This window comes from Lipomyces oligophaga (assembly GCF_038497815.1).
Source record: "Lipomyces oligophaga strain CBS 7107 unplaced genomic scaffold V1516scaffold_4, whole genome shotgun sequence".
Taxonomy (NCBI): Eukaryota; Fungi; Ascomycota; class Lipomycetes; order Lipomycetales; family Lipomycetaceae; genus Lipomyces; species [Lipomyces] oligophaga.
In genome coordinates, this window is record NW_027117788.1 from 501717 (window position 1) to 526676 (window position 24960).

Consider the following 24960-nt stretch of genomic DNA (forward strand, 5'->3'; position numbering starts at 1 on the left):
ATCATCACAATTAGCATTTTGTGCAAATAATTGTAATAGACTTGTTACATTACTGCGGTTAGTTGGAAAGATATATTATTCAAGTTTATAGACTGTTCCCTGCTTGTTCTCTAAAATGATCGTCAACATCAAGACCGCTGATGCTAAAAGTGAGTAATCAATATTGATACCTATATCGCGCGATGCCGTCCGGGACCACTTGGTCAAGCACGCTGACTCTTTCCTGTTCCATCTATCTGACTTTAATCTGTTTCCAGTTTATACTCTTGACATGGAGACTTCAGACTCAGTCTCTTCACTCAAGACTGCTCTACAGGAGAAGCACGCTATCCCGGTCGCATTGCAGCGGTTGGTTGCTTCCGGAACCGTCCTTTCCGACTCTATCTCTCTAGAAGACGCCGGTGTCACCGATGGTCAAACAATCAATCTTATTGTTCGTTCTCGCACCGGAGCTTCTAAGAAACGATGTTCTTTTAAGTCATGTTCTTCCGCACCGCTGCGTATTGTCGGCGATTGCTCTTTCTGTGATGGCCACTTCTGCTCCAAGCACCGCCTGCTTGAGGATCATAAGTGTACCGGCCTCCAAGATTGCAAGCAGCAACTTCACGAGTATGTATCCGTTAATTCTTTATTTATTTTTATTATTTACTGATCTAATTAGTCGTAATGCTCTCAAGTTGCAACAGGAGCAGACGGTGGCAAGTAAGGTCTGAACCAGCACTGTATGGAACTATCTATCTCAGCCACATGACTTAAACCTCATGGCATTAACACCGGTTCCGCCTCACCAAATCCGCTTCATCCACTCACAACCAACACATTAATTACACCGATCATCATTCTCCTTATCATCGATCATATTATGGCATTTTATTCCTAGTTCTTTTGGTTTGCTTGTTTGCTTGTTTGCTTGTTTATCTTTAATTTCGTTATCGGTAACGTCTTGTCTCGTCAACTTTTATTCGACTCGTCTTCAACTCTTCTTCCTCTCTTCTCTCCATTATTATTACTCTTTCAAGTACTCTGTTGCACTAGTACCTTGATCACTATTTCAGCTATTATTGGACTCTGCCATCATTTCATTCCTGTTGATTCAATTCGTCACGACCGTCTGTCGAGTATATCTTCGCTCGATATGTCACTCCCATTTCAATTCTCACATATATATTTTTTCCAAGACGATTTCTAATTTTCATTTTCCTCGAGACAGTATCTTGTTCTTCCTTCTTGCGGGCAGGCTATAGGCGTTTGCGTTATTCAGGCTTGGTTGATAATCGAATCATTCTGCTTTATTATTTAGGCCTTCATATTTATATTTCTCTTTGATTAGCGAGCCCGGTTGTTTTAGTTGATCTGTTTTGTAAGGGCCTCATCTAATTTTTTTTGTGCTTGTTTTTGTATGTCTCTTGCTGTTTTTGTTTGTTTTTGTTTTGTTTTGTTGTGCTTGCTATAGCTGTTTTGTTGTCCTCGGCACAGTCAATATAATCTCCTAAATTACTTCATATCCCTGTCCGGTATGTACCCAGCACAGCAGTATTTCCCTGCCCTGGCCGGGTGTAGCAATCTCAATTTCAGCACGTGAGTATTCTCATTTGGAAACCTTCTGGAAGCCCCGCAATTCTTCGGGGCTGATACTAAAATAGGAAAGCCCTACTCCCAACCTTAATTGGACCCCAACAAAGCATTCAAAGTGGGAGCAAAGCTGTCAGTAGACCGTGGCGGCGCGGCGGCGGGGAGGCCTGCCTTGTGATGTTGGCTTTGGTTTGATTTTGATTTTCTTTAGATTTGATTGCTTGATAGACTGTGTGAGATATAATTGGACTTTCAGCATTTTTTCTATTAATTCTAATAAGAAATTGGTTCAACTTGCAGATTTTTGTCTTGCAGTTTTGTCATGCAGAAACTCATTGCGTCGGCTGATTCTGGCGCCCAACATCAACAGCAGACGTCATCGTCGAATCCCTCCGCACTATCGCCTACGCTACTCCCCAATGTCCTAGCGCGACTAGTTTCTGCACTCTCCAGATCGTCGACAATTTCGCTGAGACTAGGCACGTATGTTGCCGAAACTGTTTTGCATTCTGCGCGCCTCACAACTATTACTTCTATCGATGTCTCACGGCGAGCAGTTGAGTCGCTTGTATTCAAGGCCGAGGAGGATGTCCCTGAGAGCGAGACGTTCACCGGCATGGGCGTAAGATCTTCTTGCTTTAATCTTTTTACAGCTTCTAACTGATTCTAGATGAATGCTATTATTAAAACTTCGACTCTGGCCCAACTATTTGCATCTGCTTCGTTTCATCTTGCATCAACTGCTGTTACAACTTTTAGTAATCTAGCGCAAGATTCTGTACATATGATTGATAGCATTTTTGGATCGACCGAGTCCTCACGGGCTATTGCAAGTATTATTTCACTCATTCGTCGCGAGCTAGGTGATGGTGCTGGGCTGTATGGCCTGGTCTCTGGTCTGACCTGTTTTTCCATCCTTCAGATCCGTGGTTTGAGACGTACTATGATGGACATTGAAATGCGTGTTCTTTGGGACGTTGTTGTACTAGATACTGGTGAGACTCGGACGCTGGAAGTCAAAAATCCAAGAACCGATCTATATGATGGTCTACAGTTTATTCAACACATCTCAGCTGATTCCGAGGTAGTCGTGTCTACTGAAGAAGTTACCACACGAACTACTACGATAGAGGTTATTGGAGGAAATTCCTCGGACACACGTGTTGTCATTCCTGATAATGCCATGCTAATCCATGAAGAGCAGGCAGATATTCGTGAGGGCGACAAGTCTAGATACAGAGTTATGTTCCAGAGTGTGAGTAAGCACTCTAACAAGAAACGTGGTCACGGGAATGAGTTTACTGCAATTCACGACACGCCCAAACATGCCAATACCCCAAGGATTCCAAATACTAAAAAATTAAGTATACAGGAGCCGGATGAACAACGGCTAGTTGAGCTGAATGATGACAATACCGCATATGGAATGGATATATTTGACCCAGTTTCTACAAATAATCAACAATCTCTCGTTTTGGACGACTCAGATTTTATGACTGCTGATTCTGTTATTTCCTCACCTGAATTTGATGACACTATTGCACCTGATAGTCCGATTTCCGTCTCTCGCCGTGTTTCAAAAAGCGTTATTTCCTACGATAGTAAGCGTAATGGCTCACACCAATCTTCTCCCTTTTCCACTCGTGAGCAAAATGAAGCCCGAAAGCGTCTGTCTCGCCACAACTCTGCTCCGAATGGAGTGACTAATGCTCGACGTCAGATGTCGAATGGCAAAACTTTTGCAATTTCTCCTTCTGAGTCTGTCAGTAACTCACAGCCTCAGTCACCGTCTGCGAATCGGACAGCTATGGGCAGGCGCCGCGCTTCCTCTACGTCTATGTATACATTCAAGTCCACGCAATCTCAGACCTCTCTGGTTCTGGATGCGACCGAAGAGGAGCAAATCCAGTCATTTCCACCCGGCCATATTTGTCATAACATGGCAAGATACATGCGTTTTGCTTCTGCGTCCTATGGGCAATCATTTTTACGTCTGCTCGGTTTGGGTCTGACGGATAAAATGTTTCCTACCAATGATGATCATCATTCTGAACATCATGCATTTGCAGATCATGCAGGAATTGGACTAGAACACATTTTGTTATCAAGCTTTTCTGATAGTACTGTTGATCAGTCTGGAGGAATTCCTCTTGTTCACTTTGTTGCTGTCGACCATGTCAATAAGACCGTCGTGCTAACTATACGCGGTACTATGGGCCTTGAGGATGTCTTGACAGATATGACATGTGAATATGGTGACTTTGAGTGGAGCGGAAGAACTTATAAGGCACACACTGGAATGCTGAAGAGTGCTTTATTGCTTTGTCGACAGTCTAGTCGTGTTTTGATGACTATCCAAGTAGCATTGAAAGATCTTGGACCGTCTTATGGACTTGTCATGTGTGGACATTCGATGGGAGGAGGAGTTTGTGCGCTCCTCAGTATTCTTCTTTCGGAACCTGGACCTAACAATACTTTCGTGACCGCGAAGGACTCAGGGTTACCTGCAGGCCGAAATGTTCACTGCTATGCCTTTGGTCCAACTGCCACGGTTTCGGCTGACCTTCGAAGAGTAACGCGTGGACTAATTACTTCGGTCGTATATGGTAATGATATTGTGCCGTGTCTATCACTAGGCGTTCTTCGGGATTTTCAGAATGTTGCATTAGCTTTCAAAGCTGATCACAGAATAGTGGATGAGTTGAAAAAGCGAGTGTTTTCAAAACTTGCCTCGCGTACTGCAGCTCTGTTTGATACACAAGACGACGATTATTTATGGAAAGAGCTTTGTAAATTACGGGCCAACATGAACAGCGAGAAATTAGTACCCCCAGGTGAAGTATATCATTTAACAACGTCGACGGTCTTTGAAACTCACGATGGCCGCACAAAGAAAGCTACACGCGTTGTTGGACGTGTTATATTCGACGTCGAGAATCGATTCCGGGAACCTGTATTTGGCCGAGGAATATTTCATCATTCACCTGTTTATTATGAGCGTGCTCTTGATGTTTTGGAAAGAGGAATTTGTGAAGACAATAATGCTGAATCAATGATTTGAGTATTGATGGAAGCACGAACAAAACGGAACATGAAAGGAGTTTGGGATTACTTGTGCTTTTAACTTTTATTCTAGTTTTGATATTTTGCATAGCTAGGTTTCAATTTAAGAAGGCAATTTAGTGGTAATATTTGTTCACGGAATTCTATTGTACAAGTGTATATAATCGTGAGGGCAAACTTTTGTATGCAACTTCTCAAAGATGCCAGAACAACGCTATTAGTACAGATATGTGAAAATAAAAAAGGTCAAAACCGCAAACTTGAACACAGATAACTCCCAAATCAAACATTTTTTCAAAAGAGTGGCCCTTTATCTACGTGCAAGAAGGTAAAGATTCTCTTGCTTAAGAGGGGCTAGTTTTTTGTATGAGCCCTCAAGACAAAGAAGCAAACCACCAAATGAAACGTAGACAGCACTAAAACCATATTGTTAGTTCTACTGTACAATCCAAATCACAAAATATTAAAGCAAGAATGCTTACATGTTTTCACCCTTTCCTTCGTCGAATTTATATACTGTTCCGTACATAACGTAGTCATAGTCGTCTGCTAATCCCCGTTCACCAGGTTTCGGTTCCCGCCAGCCAGAAACAGAAGGCGCTGATGACGACGTATCATCGAGCGAAAGCGATCTGGCTAGTGCAATAGATACAATATCGTTTGCAGTGATAGGAAAGAGCTCTGTATTTAGATCCAAGGTAAGATGCATGTCAGAGGATGTGTTCGACGTCGCAGTTATCCGCGAGACACGATCATATCGACGGCTGTCAATTGACGAGATCGTGAATAAATCGTCAAATAACAGAGAAGACATACTTTGATTCAGCTCACTGCTGTTCTGTTTCAATCGTTCAGCTCAAATAAGTAAAAAACTATTGAGATCCAAAAATTATCAATAGTTCTGTACATGTAAGCATAAATCACGTGAATGGCGTTTGTATCTATACTGTCTGCTGCTGCAGCTGGGCTGCGTTCCGGGATAAATTCAAGCTGGTTACCACGCAAGTTCGATTGAAGTTACGAAAGTGCAATTGGAATCACTTATTTACTGCTTGAGTCAGCGTAATCTTTTTGTTTGACAGTCTGGTTTCTGCACAAACTGCAAGAAATCAGACCATCCAACAAGAAGATCTTCGAGTTTCGCTGTCGTATCGCTGCAGATAAAACGCAACGTAATGGCTTCCTCCTCACTGGAGCCGTCATCGCGCGATCAGTCTGTTCCGGCAAGCGACATGGATCCAAACAACGAACTCCCTGACATTGTGTCTCAAGTGAATACAGCCGAACTATCTACAGAGCTTTCTGCACCAAAAGAATCGGTGAATTCGAAGTCTTCTGAGCTGGATACCCCTGAGCAGGCAACAACTAGTGATGAAGCTAGCGAATATCCTACCAGTGCTGCACCTGCGGATTTTGAAGGCAGTCAATTAAATGGCAAGCAAGACATTTCTGTTGATGTTTCTTCTTCAATTGATCCTGACTCGACTCCGGTTTCTGAGCGGAACGGATCATCTTCTTCGACCGCTGATACGGCACCCGCTCCTGAAAGTCCAGACGCCGCATCTCCTGGAACGGGTCCTGCTATATCAGCAGTTTCTCCTTCCGATGCGAGTATCAAAAGCACACCTGCTGTTTCCTTGACTGGTACTCCTGCATCTTCGCTCAAGTTTATGCATAAGGCTTTCGAATCGATGCTGGATACTAGGGAAGGCAAACGCAAGGGTGCGTTCCAAGTCATTCTTAGAGGTACGTAAACCATTGGCTCAATATTCAAATTCAACTTTTGTACTGATTATTCTCTTTTAATTTTAGATCAACTAGCAGCTTTTGAAAGAGAACCGCCACGTCCGGAATCAGTCTATGAAACTCTTCGAACCGCTGTGACTACACGTGATGCCGATGTTTCTGTAATTGCCCTCGACACTTTTGGCAAACTGTTCACGTTTTCCTTTTTTGTCGATATCGATCCTACTCTTCCTACTGAATCCAATGGAGATGTAGCTGATCCCATACCTCCAGTTCATGCAAAATCTGGTAGGCTTATCGACCAGGCTGTTGAAACTGTCTGCGATTGTTTCAAAAGCGACCATACCGATGAACGAGTTGAATTGCAGATCATCAAAGCCCTCATGGCAGCTGTGTTGAATGAATCTCTCGTAGTACATGGTGCCGCCCTTCTAAAAGCTATTAGACAAACTTACAACATTTTTATTCTGAGTCATTCCTATGCTAACCAAGCCATTGCTCAAGCAACTTTGACGCAAATGGTTAATGTCTTTTTCGAGCGAGTCAAGTCTCGTATCAAGCTTAAACCATCTGATCTACACCCGGTCGAAGAATTTACAGAGATCCCAGAAGGTACAATCGATCCAAATTTTGAAAAGGATAACAATTCTAGTTCTGTCAACTTGGATGATGATTCGTCGACTTTGGCCGAAGTTGCGCCTGAGAAATCCGAAGTAAAAAATGAGATTACTCTTCAAAGTTTTGAGAATCGCAAATCATTCGATGAAGAGTTACGAAATGAAAATGCTGTTGATCAATCTGAAGATGAGCTCTATATTCGAGATGCTTTTTTGGTTTTCCGCGCAATGTGCAAATTATCAATCAAGTCAGTTGATTCCACTGATAACAAGCCGGATATGAAATCTCATTCTATGCGCTCAAAATTGTTATCCCTTCATTTGGTCTGCACAATTCTCAGTCAGCATATGATTGTATTCCAATCTCCTGAAGTTATCATTCGATCTAGCACATCCACAGACCAAACGTTATTTATTCAGGCTGTCAAGCAGTATTTATGTCTTTGTCTTTCCCGTAATGCTGCTAGTTTAGTTCCTCCTATTTTTGAAGTATCATGTGATATATTCTGGATGATGCTATTGCACCTAAGAAGTCATTTAAAAAAGGAAATTGATGTGTTCATGACTGAAATCTATATGCCTATTTTGGAGATGAAGACTTCTACGGCCCATCAAAAACAATATCTTCTTCGTGGCTTGGACAGAGTGGCTTCGGACCCCCGTGCTCTTGTGGAAATCTATCTTAACTATGACTGTGATAATTCGGCGTTGTCAAATATCTATGAAAGATTAGTGGATTATCTTGCTCGGATTTCAATTGTTCCTGTACATCTTTCCAGTTTCCAACTTCAGCAATATCATGATCTACAAAAGTCAGCTCCTACCTCGGCATTTGGATCCACGATTGGTCCGGGGGGCGTTGTGATTCCCCCTTCGTTTTCTGCAAATGCTGTACCCGCAATACAGGCTAATGTTCAGGCAGAACTAATGTCTCAGATTCCTCTCGAATATATTTTGAAAAGGGAGGCGCTTCAGTGCATAGTTAGCATGCTGAGGTCTCTGGTGGATTGGTCACAGACTGGAATTGAAAATCAATCGGCGGCGAATCCGCAAGATTCAGATCAAGACTCGATTATAGATGATGACTCGTCTTTGCTTCGACCCGTATCGTCTACTGCAAATGATTCATCTACTACATTAGCATCTGAAAAAGTGCGTTCAAATGGCCAAGTCAGTGGAACCTCTACTCCTATCGATGATCCTTCGCAGTTTGAATCTCTCAAGCATCGCAAGACGGCCTTGTTAGATGCAATCAAGCAATTCAACTATAAGCCCAAACGTGGCATCGCTACTCTTGTTGCTAAAAAGTTTATTCCTTCAGATGACCCCAGTGATATTGCATATTTCTTGCTTCATACAGAGGGATTAGACAAGGCCATGATAGGAGAATATTTAGGTGAAGGTGATGCTGCCAATGTTGCGATCATGCACGCGTTTGTCGACGTAATGGATTTTTCCAACATGAAGTTTGTTGAGGCACTCCGAATGTTCCTGCAAGCGTTTAGATTGCCAGGTGAATCGCAAAAAATCGATCGATTTATGTTAAAATTTGCCGAGCGATACATTTCTGGAAATCCAAAGATTTTTGCAAATGCTGACACCGCCTATGTTCTTGCTTATTCAGTAATCATGCTCAATACCGATTTGCACTCTCCGCAGGTTCGAAACAGAATGACCAGACAAGACTTCTTCAAAAATAATAAAGGTATTAATAACAATGAGGACCTCCCGGAAGCATTCTTGTCGGATATTTACGATGAAATCATGAATGATGAAATCATTCTAAAGTCTGAACATGATGCAGTTTTGATGACTGGTCAACCTACGGCAGCTGCTGCGAATAGCTCTATTGCCGCAAACATTGGTCAGGTTTTGTTGACTGTTGGCCGCGATTTACAAAGAGAAGCTTATTTAACTGCTTCTAAAGAAATGGCTTCAAAAACAGAGGTATGAGTGTTTATGGACTTTTAAAGATAAATCATTAATTTTTAGACTCTTTTCAAAAATTTGGTACGTTCTCAGAGAATGGACCCTACTGCTCCGACTGTGATCTATTACCATGCTTCGCGCTTTGAGCATGTTGGCCCTATGTTTGAAGTGGTATGGATGTCACTACTTGCATGCCTTTCCGCATCTATGCAAGAGTCCGAAGAATCTGAGATAATTGAGCTCAGCCTTGAGGGAATGAAGCTATCTATTAGGATTGCCTGTTTATTTGATATCGAATTAGCGCGAATTTCTTTTGTTTCAGCCTTGGCCAAGTTCACAAGTCTTACCAACTTGGGTGAGATGCGAACTAAGAATGTCGAAGGCATAAAAGTTTTATTTGATGTAGCATTAGAAGATGGAAATCTTTTGAAAGATTCTTGGAAAGATATTTTGACTTGTGTTAGTCAACTAGAGAGATTCCAATTAATAGGTTCCGGCATTTCAGAAGGAGTGGTGCCAGATTTATCGCTTGCTAAATTAGCAGGATCGTAAGTAGATTATCTATTTCAACGTGTTACAAAATAACTAACGAAGACAGACGTGAATCATTTGAGAGTCAGCATTCTAAAATGTCGGCAACTTCTTTACGGAGAAAATCAACATTTGCTCCTTCTCAGTTTCTTCCTGATATTGCTGAGGAAGCAAGTAGTCGTGAACTTGTCGTCGGAATGGACAGGATTTTTACCCAGAGCTCTCGTTTATCTGGAGAAGCTATTGTTCACTTTGTGAAGGCTTTGACGCAAGTCTCGAGGGAAGAGATCCAGTCTTCTGGTCAAAGTGCCCATCCGCGGATGTTCTCTCTTCAAAAAATGGTCGACGTGAGTTATTATAACATGGACCGTATTCGCTTCGAATGGTCGAACATTTGGGCAATTATGGGCGAGCAGTTTAATCAGGCTGGATGTCACTCCAATTTAACTGTTGTATTTTTTGCCCTTGATTCTCTTCGTCAGTTATCCATGAGGTTTTTGGAAATGGAAGAATTGCCGCACTTCAGATTTCAAAAAGATTTTCTACGCCCTTTTGAGCATGTCATGTCAAATAGTCGATCCGTTCCAGCAAAAGATATGGTTCTGCGCTGTCTTCATCAAATGATTTTAGCCCAGGCCTCGAATATTCGATCTGGTTGGTCAACTATGTTTGGAGTATTTTCCTTTGCAGTGAAGGAGGATACTGAATCGCTAGTACAATTTGCTTATGAGAATATTAAGCTCATTCATAATGATGATTTTGAACTTGTTATGGCACAAGGCAGCTTTGCCGATCTAGCAGTCACATTGACTGAAATGGCGAAAAACCATCGATTTCAAAAAATCAGTTTACATGCGATTGAGTTGATCAGAAGCTCTATTCCCAAAATGCTTGAATATCAACGATCTGTACAAGAGGGTACGAGTACTCTTCAAAGCGCAAGCAAAGCTAGCATAGAAGATCCTAGTGTTAAGTTTTGGTTTCCCATTTTGTTTGCGTTCCACAATATTATCATGACAGGAGAAGATCTTGAAGTGCGATCACGAGCGTTGAATTATTTCTTTGACACTTTAGTTGAATATGGAGGAGGCTTTGCACCTGACTTTTGGGATCTGGTTTGCAAACAGCTTTTGTTTCCTATCTTTCTGGTACTCAAATCAAGATCTGATATGTCTCGATTTAATAATCAAGAAGATATGTCTGTGTGGCTATCGACCACGATGATCCAAGCTCTTCGAAACTTAATTGCGTTGCTGACTCACTATTTTGACCAATTGGAGCGAATGCTGGACATGTTTTTGGATTTGCTAGTAACTTGCATTTGCCAAGAAAATGATACTTTAGCTAGGATTGGAAGTAGCTGTTTGCAGCAACTTATCACAAAAAATGTGCATAAACTTAGGAAAGAGCACTGGACAAAAATAGTGAATGCGTTTGTAAAGTTGTTTGAGACCACAACTGCGTATCAGTTATTTACTTGTGAAGGACTGGAGCCTCCTATTGAGCCTATGTCGGAAGAGGATATTGAGAAATCAAGCTCATTGAAGATCAATGGACTTGCATACTCAATGTTTTTAAGCGAAGAAAAGGCACGCCAAGAGCAGATTACACAGGAAAGTGTTCTTCAATCGCCTTTAGGTCATGCGAGGTCGGGGAGTATTTCTTCCAGGGTGGGAGCGAACGATGATGCTACAGCCCCAGTTACTCCAGAAAAACGACGAGAGTTCAACCGTATCATAGTTAAATGCGTCTTGCAGTTACTGATGATTAACACTGTATCTGAGTTGTTTTCAGAGAATGACGATGTCTACAACAATATCCCATCAGAAGAGTTACTAGTAGTTATGCGTGTCTTGCGGCGAAGTTTTCAGTTTGCAAGAAAATTTAACGAAAATAGAGATCTTCGTATGAGACTGTGGAAAGAGGGATTTATGAAGCAACCTCCCAATTTGCTTCGACAGGAGTCTGATGCAGCGTCTACATATATTCATATTTTGTTACGTATGTATCATGATCCTAATCAAGATCGGGTGGAGAATAAGATCGAGATTGAACAAGCGTTGATTCCGCTATGTGTCGACATTGTTAAAGGATATTCTATCTTGGATGCTGAGACTGAGCAGCGAAATATCAATGCCTGGCGGTCGGTCGTGGTAGAGGTGTTGGAAGGTTATCTTGAATTTTCGGATGCGGACTTTGCAAAACATGCAGAGGTGTTTTATCCGCTCGGTGTAGATCTGCTGAATCGAGAATTAGGCCAGCCGGTTCGGGGAACTGTGCAAGCAATGTTTAGAAGAATAGGAACGGTTTGGATGAAGGGAAGTGGACCTGCAATTTGAATTGTGAGCGAGAGGTGGGAAAAATTCCGGAAAGCGAGCAATATGTAAGTCGAGGCTGTGAAAAAAAAACTTATATCGATATCTATATTTTGTTATTTACATTAATAATATATGATTAAACACTACTAATTTTTAAAATTGTATATGTTTTGTTTTAGACATTTAAATAATAATGTTTAAAGTTGCTTTAGTCTGCGTCAGAGGTAGTTGTCGGTCGAGGGATGTCGACCGAGACAGAAGATAGAAGGTCGGGAAGTAAGATACGTTCAACAGAAGTAGATGTATGGCAAAGCAATTTGGAAGTCGGAGTTGCGACCGCTAGTATAAAGCAATTTTCCAAAAAATAAAGCTGGAATTTCCAAGCAAGCAGATCTGCATGAAAATGACACTTCGCAGAATCTGAATACATACAAGATTCAGAAAGGAGTGGCACATTCGAAAACTGGATAGCAAGTAAATCAGCTGTAAGCCCGGTTCCAATGGCTTTGGTAAAAGCTTCTTTGAGAGCCCAAAAGGAAAACAAGTACCGGTGTTGAAGAACGGGGTCCACATGTGTCTTTATAGCGATTCGCTCGGACAAGGAAAATATGTCGCGGAAATCGTCTACGATCGCCAAGCCAGCGGTATTAAGGTCAACAAGATCGATTCCAATACAAGCCGGTCGCACGTCGGAAGTGACATCTATTCCAATGGCAACTCGGCCGCCATGGTGGGAGACATTGTAATCCAGCAGTTTAGCAAAATCTCCACTGCTTGGAACTGGCTTTCCGCGGCCATCAGGCTTTCGCGTGATAAAAGTCTGGTCGAAAGCAACATGCGCTATCGAAGCTATCACCAGGTGTTGGAGAAGTAAGGAAATCAAATGGGCAGCAGCATCGCGCCGGAACCGGAATTGAGTCACGCTCTTTCGTTCTGAACTATCGACTAGACTTGCCAGAGACGCGTGGAATGATGGGTCACTTTCCTTCTGCCAAAAGTCGCCTATATCTAAATAAAGAACGGCTGTGGATGAAGTAGTAAGGAGTTTCTCTATCGTTTGAAAGACATGGTTACTCATTTCACGCCATTTAACGGACATCCGACATTCAAATTTCGATACATAGAGATTGCTACGATTTCAAACTTAGGTTGAATCCAGGTACAGAACTGTCATCTGCGGACCTAGGGTGCTAAGGGGTTAAATCCTGTCTCCTAAACGGTAGCTGACAGCAACGGGATCTGTACTTCTTGGCTATTGTCACGATCTCAAATGAGAGCCGAGCACGGCGGTCATACCCCTTACCCTCGCACGAGCCGGAGAAAGAAAAGCAATGGAAGAAAAGCAATACGAAAAGAAATACGGGCGAGGGGTTTGAGCTTAAAGTGAGATTCCAGGCAGGGTTGTCTTGTCCCCTTTAGCCAGTCGAATGGACGAAGCAAACGTGGAACTTGGATGAAATTTATTGTTTCTCCGTGGTTTTGAATAGCGGAAAAATAGCGGAAACAACGCGATAATAGTCAACTGGTTATTTTGTACGTGCAACATTAATTTCATAGGAACTTGATTGTAAGTCTGCGCTCTGCTTGTCTGGCTTGTCGACCAGTGTAGTCGTCATCACTGCTTGTTGGACGTATGATTGGTTTTTCTTCACTATTGGTTTTGTTTTCGCTGGACCGATTACAATACAATTACCTATTTGGACATTTCCGAATTCGCAATAATATTTGCAACGGTGTTTCTATTTAGTCCGCGATTTTCTAATTCCCCACTGTCCAGTGATCTTGTGCTGTTCGTGCTCGGCGAATCGTACACTGACTTCTATCCTGGCCCTCAGCAAGCCTCCGTCATTCACACTCGATCATCACCACTATTATACTTCGTTTACTGACAAATTTTAGAGACCTGCAAAGCGAAATGGCCCCTCCTCCTACAACTCCTGCTACCTCGACAGGTTCTGCGTCTCCTCCTGCTTCTTCTAGCGCTAATCTGATCAAGCTTGCAAAGGTATTTTTTGATACTTATAGAGTGATCTCTCTTTCCTCTACTAACTCAGCTTTCCGCTTATAGACCCTTCAATTTGGCTGGTTCGTGGGCCATGTTTTTGTTCTTCTTGGTGTCTTCTTCTATTTTCTTTCTGCTCTGCGTTTCAATACCGGCTCTAGCTGGGCCCGTTTCTGGTACCGTGAGAGCTACTTTGCTGTGATTGTCACGTACGGCATTGTTTTGTATAGATCTCACCGGGCGAGCACTCCCACTTTCCGAAGACTGATCCGTGATGACAACTTCCAATATTTGTTAATCGCTCTTTTGTGGTTTATTTCCAAGCCATTGTTTTTCACCACTCTTCCATTTGCTATTTATTCGGCTTTTCATGTCTTGACTTACCTGCGGACTAATCTTTTGCCAGCTCTCGGACAGGCCTCTAGCGCTCCCCTGCCAACTAAGATCCAGACCTTTGTAGACAACTACAACGACAAATGCACTTCCCTTGTGGCCAACCTCGAGCTTGTTCTTTTTGTTCGATTGTTTCTGCGCGCTCTTACCTTCCGCCGGGGATCCTGGATAACCTTGCTCATTTATGGATCATTTGTCCGTCTCAGACTTGAAGGCTCTGTTTACTCCCGTCAAGCACTCCGCAATTGGGGTGTGAGAATTGATAGTCTTATGGCTCACCCCAAGGTCCCACCAGCTGTCAAGGGATACTGGGAAAAGGCAAAGACTATGGCCCAACAAGGCGCTGTTCCTGCCAGTTCTGCCAAGCCGGAGTAAGGTCTGTATCAGTCCAGTATGATCCTTCACCTTTCTCTTCTAAATGTTCTAATTCGTTCATTCGACTTCGCAACTTGTCGCCTGAACTCCTATCATGTTGCTCGTCAGAGAATATCCTCCTCAATAGCAGCAACTTCTTTTCTTTCCGATCCACTTTATTTGATTTTGATCTTTACAATTAGCTCTGTGGTTGGAAATGTAGTATTATGATTAAAGAGATTTTTTTCTCGAAAACGGGATATGTGTCTCAATCGCCTGTGTTTTCATTTTATTATTCGTTCTGGAATTGGCCTATGTTATAACAACTTTATCTTTTTTTCTTTTCTACTTTTCTACTTTATTATTTTTATGTAATCTACTACTTCTGCGCTGTTTTCATTCTGCGGTTTCGTATTCCTGTGTTAATATACAATGCTAGACAGAATTACCATAAGCCAGACTCATCAGTCTTGGGAGATACGTCACGTGACGATCGACATGTAGAATAAATTTATTCCAGTAGTCGACCAAATATACGAAAATTCAGCGATATTAGAAGCAGACCAGCAAACAATGGCTGGCCCATTTAAGCAATTGCTTGACACTGTAGGTATTGAATTTTCTTTGTATAAATCTGGTACGAATTTCACGGAGTTTGTGAGAGAGAAATTAGCGTTCCTGTCGCCAGACTCTGTGCGGATTTTGGGTCAAGGAACGGCCGAATTGTTTCTCCAGCAGAATTATACGGGACCACAGTTGGATCCGCAATTGCTATTTATACCAGGGGAGGGTTTAGATTCGCTTGATTATCAGCAGGGATTTATTGCTGAATTGACGGTCGACTCAGAAATTCCATATCAGCATGTTGACTGTCCACATTTATTATTGATTTCGCTAGTGTCGTTTCGATGGCTGAACTCTTCTCCATCATTATCAGCATCTGTCATTGAGTCGGATAAGCCACATCAGAATGATGCTCTGTGGCTTGCTCGCGTAGCAATGATACATCAATCTCTGCTCCTGAATGCCTCGCAGTCGCTCCATGACGAAGTGTTTGCTATGATGTCGAAAGCTGGGAAAAGTATTGCGGCGACGGGATCTGCGTTCATGGCTGCAGAATATGCACTTGAGTTAGCTCGCGCGGATATTGAGTATTCTTATGATAAACGTGCAAAAAGTGCGATTGATATTGCAAAGGCAGCAACGAAATTGAAGATTTTAGTCACAGGCTCAAAAAGTGTGCGGACAAAGTTCCAGACAAGACAGATTGCTAGTCTAGTAGTGCTGGCAAAGAGCGATCAAGGCTTGCTCTTCGAGCGTGACTTGAATTCGGAATTCACATTCCCGACGAGCCTGAAACTGGATTCAGATTTATTATTGGAAACTCCCAAATTTGAAGTTTCTGAAATGACCGCAGTACACTCAAGCGATACAGAAACTAAGGAGAATGAAGAGTTGGCTTCAGAAAATCCAAATGAGCCTTCAGCGCTTGCTAATATCGACAGCGCTTTGTTGATATTACTTGAACAGCAGTTGCGGTCTAGTTCACCGTCAGGAGATGCAATCATCAATGAACAACTGCAAGCTTACATTTCCAGAATTCTAGCTTGTCCCATTGGGACAGTGAATTGGACTATATATTCGCGCGCATTGTGGGAACGAAGTGTTTTGGAAAGTAAATCATCGAAAACAGTTGAACGAGGAACGCTTCAATTGGCCAGTTTAGTAGACGAGTTGGGTGACAAACAAGCCGCCATTGGTGGAGCGCCGGTCTCGGATAGATTGAAATATATTCACGTTCTACCGTTATTACCTCGATGGCATATGGATATCCAGCTGGCAGAACAATATCTATCGCTTGGAATGGTCAAATCTGCACAAGAGATTTACGCTCGTTTGCGAATGCCCATTGAGAGCGCACTGTGCACCGCTGCAGGGGGTGATGAACATAAAGTTCAAGCAGAACAAATGTTACGGGAATATATCGCGGATGCACAGCTCAGATCTGCTCCTGATCTTGCTAGAGCCTGGTCTTGTCTTGGTGACGTGACCCAGAGGCCAGAGTACTGGGAAAAGGCATGGGATATCGGCAAGTATGCCGTGGCCAAGCGCTCACTCGGAGAATACTGTTTCAAGAATTCCAAACCTCGAGAGGCTATTGGCCATCTTGCTGAAGCATTAACGAAAAATCCGTTAAACCGCAATGCATGGTTTTTGTACGGCTGTGCGGGACTGGAGTGTGAGGAATTTAACATTGCAGCCGAAGGATTCACTCGTTGTGTGGGGATGGACCGAGAAGATGCTAAAGCATGGGCTAATCTTTCTACAGCGTTAATGCATCTATCTACAGCAGAGATACCGAAAGATAAGGAGGCCCTCAACGCTCTCAACGAAGCTTGTCGTTTGAATCCTGATGATTGGCGGCTATGGAGTAATCTTGTAGTTGTCTCCGCCAAACTCAACGAATGGCAAATATGTCTACGCGCGACAATTAAGATCATTGAGCTCAGATCTGCAAAAATCGGAGAAGATTCTCTTGATATTGGCATTTTACGCATGCTAGCGCAGCTGCTTGTAGCAGACACTTTTGCAGCCAGCGAGACCGAAGTCGATGGAACCAATAGTTCCAAACGATATACAGCATTCGAATCCCAAGCCTTGACTCTTTTCACTGTCACTCTACCGAAACTAGTAACGCGGACACCCGAGCTTTGGGGGTTGGTAGCGAAGGTAGAATTATGGCGAAAGCGGCCTTGGGCTGCGCTCGAGGCATATGAAAAGGAGGCACGTCTGTCGCTAAGCTTATATGAGGCCGATGAAACTTCAGAAAGCAAATGGACTGCAGCGATTGATACAGCTGAGATGCTAGTGGATGCCTATACAAACCTTGGAGATCTTAAGGGTCGACATGGCACAGATGACGACGTAGTGTGTCGTGATTGGCGATACCGCGCCCGGTCATGGATACGCAGTGTCATGAGCAAAGGTCGTCATATCTGGGCGGAAGACTCTAATACTTGGGACCGATTACTTCGCATTCGCGATGATATTCCACGATAATTAATGAAGGCAGATCTCCTGTAAATTGAGTAACCCGTAGTGCGTATGCTTTGGTTTTCTAGACCTTCAACATGCTGAAGCCAACTGATGATGGAAACGACAACAAATCTGCACGTGATCAACACATACAAACGCGTTCGAGACGCGTGGAGCTGGGAATGCTAGCCACAGATTCTGTGCCACAATTTCGGGCAGTGCAGCTGAGGCGTCTAAGATGCCCCTTTCACTCATTCTTCTCGTGATGCGTTTTGGTGCGACGAAGCCAACCACGACTGCCACGATTATTTTACTACCATTGGTTTCACGATAACGCGTTTTTCTGACTTTCTGTTGCCGCAAAGTGTTATTGTTTAGTTGCAGATCTAGCAAGAATTATTGTGAAACTATTCTTTCTTTGCAAATAAGAAAAATCGTTCAGACGAAATAGGCACTCTCGGTTTCATCTTGTTCGCAAGCTATCGTTGCAATTATCTCGCCATTCAGAAGCAGATCTTGAAATGGCTACAGCTATCGCTACTTCGGGCTCTGTCTCGACTGTGTCCTCCGCAGTTTCTGCGTCCACATCACCCGCATCTTCACCACTCGCGGCAGCTCAGAGTGTACCCTCGCCAGTAAATCTGCTTGCCGACACATCAGCTCCAACAATTGCAAGTCCTGTCGTGGCCATGCCAAAAGACTCTTCTATCATCCGTCGCAAAATCACATCGCTCGTTGGTTTTTCAAATCTTCCAGCCCAGTACCATCGGCACTCTATCCAACGGGGTTTTGCGTTCAACGTAATGGTCGTCGGTGCTTCGGGCTTGGGAAAGAGTACTCTCATTTCCACTCTGTTTAATATGCCTTTAGCACCTGAACACGGGGCGGAAGCAGCACGCTCTCCATCTTCTGATCCTCCTCGGACTGTTGCCATTCAATCGATGTCTGCTGATCTAGAGGAAGGTGGAGTTCGTCTGCGTCTCACTGTAGTTGACACCCCTGGATTTGGTGATTTAGTCAATAATGACGAGGCTTGGGTGCCCATAATCGATACTGTCGACATGCGTTTTGATGCATTTTTAGACGGGGAAAACAAAATGAGTCGTCGTTCGATCCCTGATAACCGTATCCATGCCTGCATATACTTTATTGCTCCCACCGGCCACTCCCTCCAAGCACTTGACATCGATGTCATGAAGAAACTTCATACAAAAGTGAATTTGATTCCGGTCATCGCAAAGAGTGACATTTTGACTGATGACGAGATTATCGCATTCAAGTCTCGGATTCTGGCTGATTTGGAACATCACAAAATTGATTTCTTCCAAACTCCTCGCTATGAGCTTGATTCGGAAACTTCCATGGAAGACAAGGAGGCTATCATGAGCAAGATCCCTTTTGCTGTAGTTGGAGCTACAGAAGAAGTTACAACCATAGATGGTCGTAAGGTCCGCGGACGGAAATACCCTTGGGGTACAGTTGAGGTTGACAATGAAAATCATTGCGATTTTCTCAAGCTTCGCTCCATGCTTGTCAAAACATATATGGAGGAATTAAAAGAGAGAACGGATGAGGTTCTTTACGAGAATTACCGTACCAACAAACTTATTTCTATGGGTATTTCTCAGGACTCGACAGTCTTCAAAGAAATCAATCCTTTGTCAAAGCTACAAGAGGAAAGATCCCTCCACACCGCTAAGCTACAAAAGATGGAGGCAGAGATGAAATTAGTATTCAAGCAGAAGGTTGCGGAAAAGGAACAAAAACTTAAACAAAGCGAAGAGGAGCTGTTTGCTCGTCATCGTGAGATGAAGGAACAGCTCGAGAAGCAGCGACGGGAAGTGGAGGCTAAGCTACAGACGGCCGAGAATAAGCCTATGTATTCGGAGGAGAAGCTCAAAAAGAAAGGGTTTTCGCTTCGATCTTGAGTCTTCGATTTAGTGTCTGTTTCCTTGATTACTCTATGCAAGTTTGCTGTTTAGGTCTGTATTGCACATTAGCGAAGAGCTGTCTTTGCTCGTCTTTTCTAAGTGACATGATATTTCAATGATGGGACGCTGGTATGAGATTCAAATACTTTAGGCGCAGAAGTTTATATATTTTTAATAGTTTGTTCTCATTTTTTCTGCTGTGCTAGTTTGTAATAGGTATATTGTATTATTATAACTACTAGTTGTAGATTATTACCCGTTTGTCACGTGAACAACGACGTCAGGTCGCAATTGTAACAACAGTTCAGATCTACAAAAAGCCAGTTGTTCAAGAAATAGCAGAGGGAAGATTTTTCTGCGAGATAAAATATATTTATAGCAGACGCGAGAACAGTCGATCTTTGTCACAGAAAATAACTGTGATTGGGATTGTTAACTAAAACAGAAAATCAAATAGCACTATATGGGCGCTGCTGCACGATTAGCTGCCTTACGTACACAGATCGTCCCCGCACTGAACTCTAGCGCCGAACGAGCATTTAACGCCAGCTTAAACGTATCGCCAGCATCATCTTCATTTTCCACAGTTCAAGGTATGGGAAAACTATTTAAGGTATCTGTTATCGGGTCCGGTAATTGGGGATCAGCAATTGCAAAGATTGTTGCAGAGAACGCGGCGGGCAACCCCACAGTGTTCGACAGAGCTGTGCGCATGTGGGTGTATGAAGAGCTGGTGGATAATGTGAAATTGACTGAGATTATCAACACAAAGCATGAAAACGTGAAGTATCTGCCGGGAATTAAGCTTCCCGTGAATGTGGTTGCAGTTCCAGAGCTATTGGACACAGTTTCGGATGCTGATATCCTGGTTTTCAATGTACCTCATCAGTTTCTCCCCCGCATTTGCCAGCAGCTAAAGGGTAAAGTTCCCTCAACTGTTCGTGCAGTTAGCTGTATTAAAGGTGTGGAAGTATCCGAGAACGGAATCACGTTGATTGCCAAGTACATTTCGGAGCAGTTGGGAATCTACTGCGGTGCGCTCTCTGGCGCAAATCTGGCGCCTGAGGTGGCTCAAGAGAAGTTTTCGGAAACTACAATCGCATATAAGGTGCCTGACCAAAATGATCTGGTTTCTCAAAAAACCATTCGTACATTGTTTCACCGTCCATATTTCCATGTCAACGTAATCAACGATGTTGCCGGTGTATCGTTGTCAGGTGCACTCAAGAACATAGTTGCTCTAGCGTCTGGATTTGTGGACGGCATGGACTGGGGAGACAATGCAAAATCCGCAATTATCCGGCGAGGTTTGTTAGAAATGACTCAGTTTGGTCGTGAATTTTTCCCCGAGTGCGAGGCCGCAACTTTCACCGAAGAGTCATGTGGTGTTGCAGACGTCATCACCTCTTGTGCTGGCGGTCGGAACCATAAAATCGGCGTCGCTTTGATACGGACTAAACGACCTATTTTTGAACTTGAAGCAGATTTGCTAAAGGGTCAGAAGGCTCAAGGCGTAACTACTGCTGAAGAGGTCTATGCCTTTCTTAAAAAGAGAAATCGTCTTGCTGCCTATCCTCTCTTTTCGGCCGTTAACGACATTGTTTTTTCCGGTTTATCACCGTACTCGCTACCAGAGATCTTGGAGAATATTGAGCAGAAAGAATAAGACTAGTTCCAGGAAATTGACGGTGTCTTTTTAGGAAGCTAGCTATTGTAAATAACTTGGATTTTGTGTTTGAGGAATCCTAGTCTTGTTGAGCGGTAGTATGATTGATACTTGGAAAAGGCCTACTCTAAAAAAAAACGGAGAAATTTTTACAGGAAAGGTATTATAAATTCATGCATTAAATTATAATCTTTGCTGAATAAATCCTCGTAGAACTTCAAATGGATTCTCTCTAAAATTTTGGTCTGACATGACTTTTCCGAACCGATCGATTTCTTGTCTGACTGATCTCTCGTTTGCTTTACTTGAGACCGGTTTAGTCCGCGTTTTTGTTAATAATGAATCAGGAATGCGCGATTTGTGCGCTCTCACGCCTTCCGGCGTACCGTCCATGACTTGATCTTCATCTGGTTTTATTGGTATTTCATATTCATTCGTCGGCAAAGCATCCAGTAAATCTGACATAGTAGAACCTGCGAGTTTTTCGCGCTTAACTCGATTCCGTCGCTTACGCGCAGATCTTGAGAGCATTTCAACTGGAATTTCCTTATTCAGATTCTGGAAATTCGACCCGCCAAGTTTCTCAGTTTCTGATAAAATATACGATGAACCTGTATTCCCTCTCGGCAAAGACGAAGGCATAACCACATTTGGCCTTCTGTTAGCCTTCACCATCAATCCAGTTGGCCGTTTACTGTTCCCGGCTCGTCTGTTAGCAATCACTCTGGCTTTAACAATGCCTCTCGATCTTGTCTTAGAGATTTTTGCATCGGCTAATAACCGTGTTGACAAATTCTTTGACCGGCTTGCATCTGCAGAAGCTCGCTCGATTGTCTGTCGGGCAGCCTCAAGTTTAAGCTCATTTTGATGTGCCCGGACTGCATGACGATACGCAAGAATGCCGTCGACGGATTGCCGTTTCGGAACCTGAACAAATTAGTCTAAGAGAATATCAAATTGCAGAAAAACTAATTTTTACCATAATATTATAGACTTTTGGTCGCTCTCTATATTTTGCCTGTTTATGTACGCTCAAGCTAGTTTCGTAATATCTGCAATTTTTGGGAGCACCATCGTTGGGAGATTTGAAATCGCAGAAAGTTTTTATTGAATATAGCTTAGCGATTGGAATCCATATTTTATAACCTATACTAAGGTTCTCAATAGGCCGGAAATATTAAAGTAGAAGGAATATTATAGAAGATTCCCAAATTATAAAAACATCAAGAAAGATATTAAGCTTTGAGCAAAAGAGCATATATATTTTTTCTCTGGCTAATATGAACATGTCTTTTACAACCTGCTGAGTGAAGAGCCTTTAGCTAGCTCCTTATTATGCTTAATTTTTTGCCGCAGCTCCTCTCCTGGAAGTGGTCTTAATAGTCGTTGTCCGAGCTCGCGTTCTACTTCACAATGACTTTTCATCACTGGACTGATTGTACGTGAATTAAAGTGGTCCAATCCCGTGGCAAACTGCATCATCATCCCAGCACCTAAGTGCCAGACGATATGACAATGGAAAGCCCAGATTCCAGGATTATCTGCAACAAACCGAATCACGACATGTCCTCTTAACGGAACTGTTACTGTGTCTCTACGAATAGGATTGTCAAGTCGATATTCAGACTCAAACTGCTCGTGCCATCGTCCTGCCCCAGCAACCAGTTCTCGGTATTCGCGTAGGACCCAAAAGTCGTGGCCATGAAGATGAAACGGATGGGAAGTATCATCCGAGTTATGTAGTACAAGATCAACAACTGCTCCGTAAGGAATCTCAGATACCAATTGTTCACCCCCCCAAAATTTTGTGTTTTCTCTCCCTGAAACAGTTGGAATATGCACGGTCTCCTCTGCATTTACCATATTAAACGCAACTTGAATATTCGGCGCGCCAATGGCAGGCTGAAATGAAGTCCTGTTGATAAAGCCATAATTAGCTTGCTCAACGCGATCAAGATTCATGTTCTTCGGTTCCATAAAAATCCTCATAGTCCGATTCGGAACGATCATAGATTCCACAGGAACTAATTTAGATGTATCCAGATCTTCACATTCTTCCGCTGGAATCGCATCTTCCCATGGAATAGAGTAAAGATCTTCAGGTAACAGCTCAGACTCATCTTTGACATCATTTCTTCTCGAAAACTTCTGAGAGAATTTTGTGAGAATCGACTTTTCCTCCTGGTATTCAACAACTGTATCAAAATTTTTGTCCAAAACTCGCGGACGATACTGGAAACAGCTCGTCTGCATTTGAATCCGCATTACAACAGCCGAAAATCCAGACGCAGCAGTCACTATTGCAGAATATCGCTGACCGGGCGCGATAGTGAGCATATGAACTGGATATCGTTGAACTTCGATCGAATCCGCTTCGATAATATCAAGAACATGGTCGTCAATCGAAAATGTAAGCTCGGCAAATGCTGACGCATTCAGAATCCGAAGTCGATACTTTTTTCCGTGTTGGAACTTAAATTTTGGACGCTTCGTGCTGTCGGAGTGGCATTCGTATTTCCTTTTGGCACGCTCACAGTCGACAGTTCCTTGTCCGTTGATCAATCCGGAATCAGGCACAGGCTTCATAAAATCAATATTAACAATGTATCACTTCCACTAATAGTAACAGACCTCAAATCCTGCGCTTTCTCTCGAAAGATACCAGTCAAACATGTTGGCACCTGTTTCATGATAATGATCATGCAAAATAAGATATATTTCCTCATCATAATCTCGATCAATCTGATAGCGCTCTTCTGAATCATACACAATCAATCCACCCATGATACCATCAATTCTCTGGGTCTTTGAATGTGAATGCCACCAAAATGATCCCGACTGAGTGAGGTTGAAGTCGTAGACAAAGTTCTCATCATGAATTGGAATCCCGCATTGAGTCACTCCTGGAACTCCGTCCATAACATTCGTTCCGCGTTGATATAGGCCATGAAAGTGAAGAGATGTGCTCTGATTGAAAACATCTAATTCATTGTGAACTCGAATTCGTATTCGATCGCCTCTCTTTGCGCGAATAACTGGACCTGGAAAAATATTATTTACAAGAAACATTTCTCGTACAACTCCGTCAGGCGAAAACTCTGCAGATTTGATGTGCCAATCAAATTCATGAGTAATTGGCCGACGACGACTGATGAGTGCTCGAATCTCTTCTGCGGAAGCTTGAATTTGATCGTTGACCATAGGACTCTTGGAGATCTCAGGTTTGTGTAAAGCCAAAACGGAGTTTGATACCTGGGTTACAACTGAAATCGAAATTGATTGTACTCTTTCATGCTGCCACAGGGATATTACGCATACCCAGAGGGCTACACCAAAAAAGATAACTCAAAAGAAAATCAGCATGCGACTTTTAGTTAATTCATTTTCTTCTCTTACAATACTTGAATCTTGTAGATCGGAAAGTCAACATTGCTCGAGCAATTTGATCAAAGAGATATATGCCGTGAACAATTCAGATGCAGGATAAAAGGAACCATAGTATCTATAGATACGAAGTAATCTAGTCGAACCTGAGTGGCAGAGTGAGAGAATATGAAAACGCAAGTAGACAAGGAGATATGAAGGAGCTCGGTCATCAAACTGTAATTCCAGCTTGAAGTAATTCACATGCCAGTCTTGTACGACCAAGAGATCAAAACACTACTACTACGAATTGTAGATAGGTGCTTTTGCACATGATCTGCTAGCCTACGAAGATCTGTTTCTGGTCAGACTTAGTATTTGACGTTGGCTTCTGACAGAATGAGTGCGGGCTATCTGCTTGGATTGCGAATTTAGAGAT

At 42.9% G+C, this 24960-nt stretch overlaps 11 protein-coding genes across 11 annotated transcripts; 7 read left to right on the forward strand and 4 right to left on the reverse strand.

Annotated features, from left to right (window-relative positions):
• Positions 1-115: 115 nt before the first annotated feature.
• V1516DRAFT_685529 (ubiquitin-related domain-containing protein) lies at positions 116-713 on the forward strand (the record flags this gene model as incomplete). The annotated part of the gene is made up of 3 exons (XM_066923623.1): positions 116-149; positions 258-609; positions 662-713. 3 exons carry the CDS (start codon positions 116-118, stop codon positions 711-713), a joined length of 438 nt encoding a protein of 145 aa, XP_066777300.1.
• A 1083-nt stretch (positions 714-1796) lies between these two features.
• Positions 1797-4906, forward strand: V1516DRAFT_691056 (uncharacterized protein). The gene is made up of 2 exons (XM_066923842.1): positions 1797-2194; positions 2243-4906. The coding sequence occupies exons 1-2, from the start codon at positions 1895-1897 to the stop codon at positions 4631-4633; spliced, it is 2691 nt and encodes an 896-aa protein (XP_066777301.1). The 5' UTR covers positions 1797-1894; the 3' UTR covers positions 4634-4906.
• On the reverse strand, positions 4746-5488 carry V1516DRAFT_707353 (uncharacterized protein). The gene is made up of 2 exons (XM_066924174.1): positions 5118-5488; positions 4746-5051 (listed from the first exon to the last, which is right to left on the reverse strand). The coding sequence occupies exons 1-2, from the start codon at positions 5447-5449 to the stop codon at positions 4946-4948; spliced, it is 438 nt and encodes a 145-aa protein (XP_066777302.1). The 5' UTR covers positions 5450-5488; the 3' UTR covers positions 4746-4945.
• A 145-nt stretch (positions 5489-5633) lies between these two features.
• On the forward strand, positions 5634-11926 carry V1516DRAFT_674944 (uncharacterized protein). Its single transcript, XM_066922164.1, has 4 exons — positions 5634-6381; positions 6448-8945; positions 8991-9475; positions 9526-11926. Exons 1-4 carry the CDS (start codon positions 5811-5813, stop codon positions 11795-11797), a joined length of 5826 nt encoding a protein of 1941 aa, XP_066777303.1. The 5' UTR covers positions 5634-5810; the 3' UTR covers positions 11798-11926.
• On the reverse strand, positions 11856-12915 carry V1516DRAFT_674945 (uncharacterized protein). Its single transcript, XM_066922165.1, has one exon. The coding sequence runs from the start codon at positions 12873-12875 to the stop codon at positions 11985-11987; it is 891 nt and encodes a 296-aa protein (XP_066777304.1). The 5' UTR covers positions 12876-12915; the 3' UTR covers positions 11856-11984.
• Positions 12916-13210: 295 nt separating this feature from the next.
• Positions 13211-14983, forward strand: V1516DRAFT_674948 (uncharacterized protein). Its single transcript, XM_066922166.1, has 3 exons — positions 13211-13309; positions 13676-13781; positions 13845-14983. The coding sequence occupies exons 2-3, from the start codon at positions 13692-13694 to the stop codon at positions 14544-14546; spliced, it is 792 nt and encodes a 263-aa protein (XP_066777305.1). The 5' UTR covers positions 13211-13309; positions 13676-13691; the 3' UTR covers positions 14547-14983.
• Positions 14984-15081: 98 nt separating this feature from the next.
• On the forward strand, positions 15082-17794 carry V1516DRAFT_674949 (uncharacterized protein). The gene has a single exon (XM_066922167.1). The coding sequence runs from the start codon at positions 15099-15101 to the stop codon at positions 17583-17585; it is 2487 nt and encodes an 828-aa protein (XP_066777306.1). The 5' UTR covers positions 15082-15098; the 3' UTR covers positions 17586-17794.
• Positions 17795-17834: 40 nt separating this feature from the next.
• On the forward strand, positions 17835-19789 carry V1516DRAFT_332025 (cell division protein GTP binding protein). The gene has a single exon (XM_066918905.1). It carries the CDS (start codon positions 18083-18085, stop codon positions 19487-19489), a length of 1407 nt encoding a protein of 468 aa, XP_066777307.1. The 5' UTR covers positions 17835-18082; the 3' UTR covers positions 19490-19789.
• Positions 19790-20087: 298 nt separating this feature from the next.
• V1516DRAFT_624535 (NAD-dependent glycerol-3-phosphate dehydrogenase N-terminus-domain-containing protein) lies at positions 20088-21158 on the forward strand (the record flags this gene model as incomplete). The annotated part of the gene is made up of 1 exon (XM_066919668.1): positions 20088-21158. The coding sequence occupies one exon, from the start codon at positions 20088-20090 to the stop codon at positions 21156-21158; it is 1071 nt and encodes a 356-aa protein (XP_066777308.1).
• Positions 21159-21319: 161 nt separating this feature from the next.
• On the reverse strand, positions 21320-22256 carry V1516DRAFT_674952 (ribosome biogenesis protein SLX9-domain-containing protein). The gene is made up of 2 exons (XM_066922168.1): positions 22138-22256; positions 21320-22085 (listed from the first exon to the last, which is right to left on the reverse strand). Exons 1-2 carry the CDS (start codon positions 22138-22140, stop codon positions 21342-21344), a joined length of 747 nt encoding a protein of 248 aa, XP_066777309.1. The 5' UTR covers positions 22141-22256; the 3' UTR covers positions 21320-21341.
• Positions 22257-22451: 195 nt separating this feature from the next.
• V1516DRAFT_664236 (Cupredoxin) lies at positions 22452-24588 on the reverse strand (the record flags this gene model as incomplete). The annotated part of the gene is made up of 3 exons (XM_066920576.1): positions 22452-23738; positions 23790-24484; positions 24555-24588. The coding sequence occupies 3 exons, from the start codon at positions 24586-24588 to the stop codon at positions 22452-22454; spliced, it is 2016 nt and encodes a 671-aa protein (XP_066777310.1).
• Between the last annotated feature and the right edge of the window lie 372 nt (positions 24589-24960).

Coding starts and splice junctions, on each gene's coding strand:
- V1516DRAFT_674948 (XM_066922166.1), top strand. CDS start 13,692: ATGGCCCCTCCTCCTACAACTCCTGCTACCTCGACAGGTTCTGCGTCT. Junction 13,782..13,844: donor ATCTGATCAAGCTTGCAAAG/GTATTTTTTGAT, acceptor TTCCGCTTATAG/ACCCTTCAATTTGGCTGGTT.
- V1516DRAFT_707353 (XM_066924174.1), bottom strand. CDS start 5,449: ATGTCTTCTCTGTTATTTGACGATTTATTCACGATCTCGTCAATTGAC. Junction 5,052..5,117: donor GAAGGAAAGGGTGAAAACAT/GTAAGCATTCTT, acceptor ATATGGTTTTAG/TGCTGTCTACGTTTCATTTG.
- V1516DRAFT_691056 (XM_066923842.1), top strand. CDS start 1,895: ATGCAGAAACTCATTGCGTCGGCTGATTCTGGCGCCCAACATCAACAG. Junction 2,195..2,242: donor AGACGTTCACCGGCATGGGC/GTAAGATCTTCT, acceptor AACTGATTCTAG/ATGAATGCTATTATTAAAAC.
- V1516DRAFT_674949 (XM_066922167.1), top strand. CDS start 15,099: ATGGCTGGCCCATTTAAGCAATTGCTTGACACTGTAGGTATTGAATTT.
- V1516DRAFT_332025 (XM_066918905.1), top strand. CDS start 18,083: ATGGCTACAGCTATCGCTACTTCGGGCTCTGTCTCGACTGTGTCCTCC.
- V1516DRAFT_674944 (XM_066922164.1), top strand. CDS start 5,811: ATGGCTTCCTCCTCACTGGAGCCGTCATCGCGCGATCAGTCTGTTCCG. Junction 6,382..6,447: donor GTTCCAAGTCATTCTTAGAG/GTACGTAAACCA, acceptor TTTTAATTTTAG/ATCAACTAGCAGCTTTTGAA. Junction 9,476..9,525: donor CTTGCTAAATTAGCAGGATC/GTAAGTAGATTA, acceptor TAACGAAGACAG/ACGTGAATCATTTGAGAGTC.
- V1516DRAFT_674945 (XM_066922165.1), bottom strand. CDS start 12,875: ATGTCCGTTAAATGGCGTGAAATGAGTAACCATGTCTTTCAAACGATA.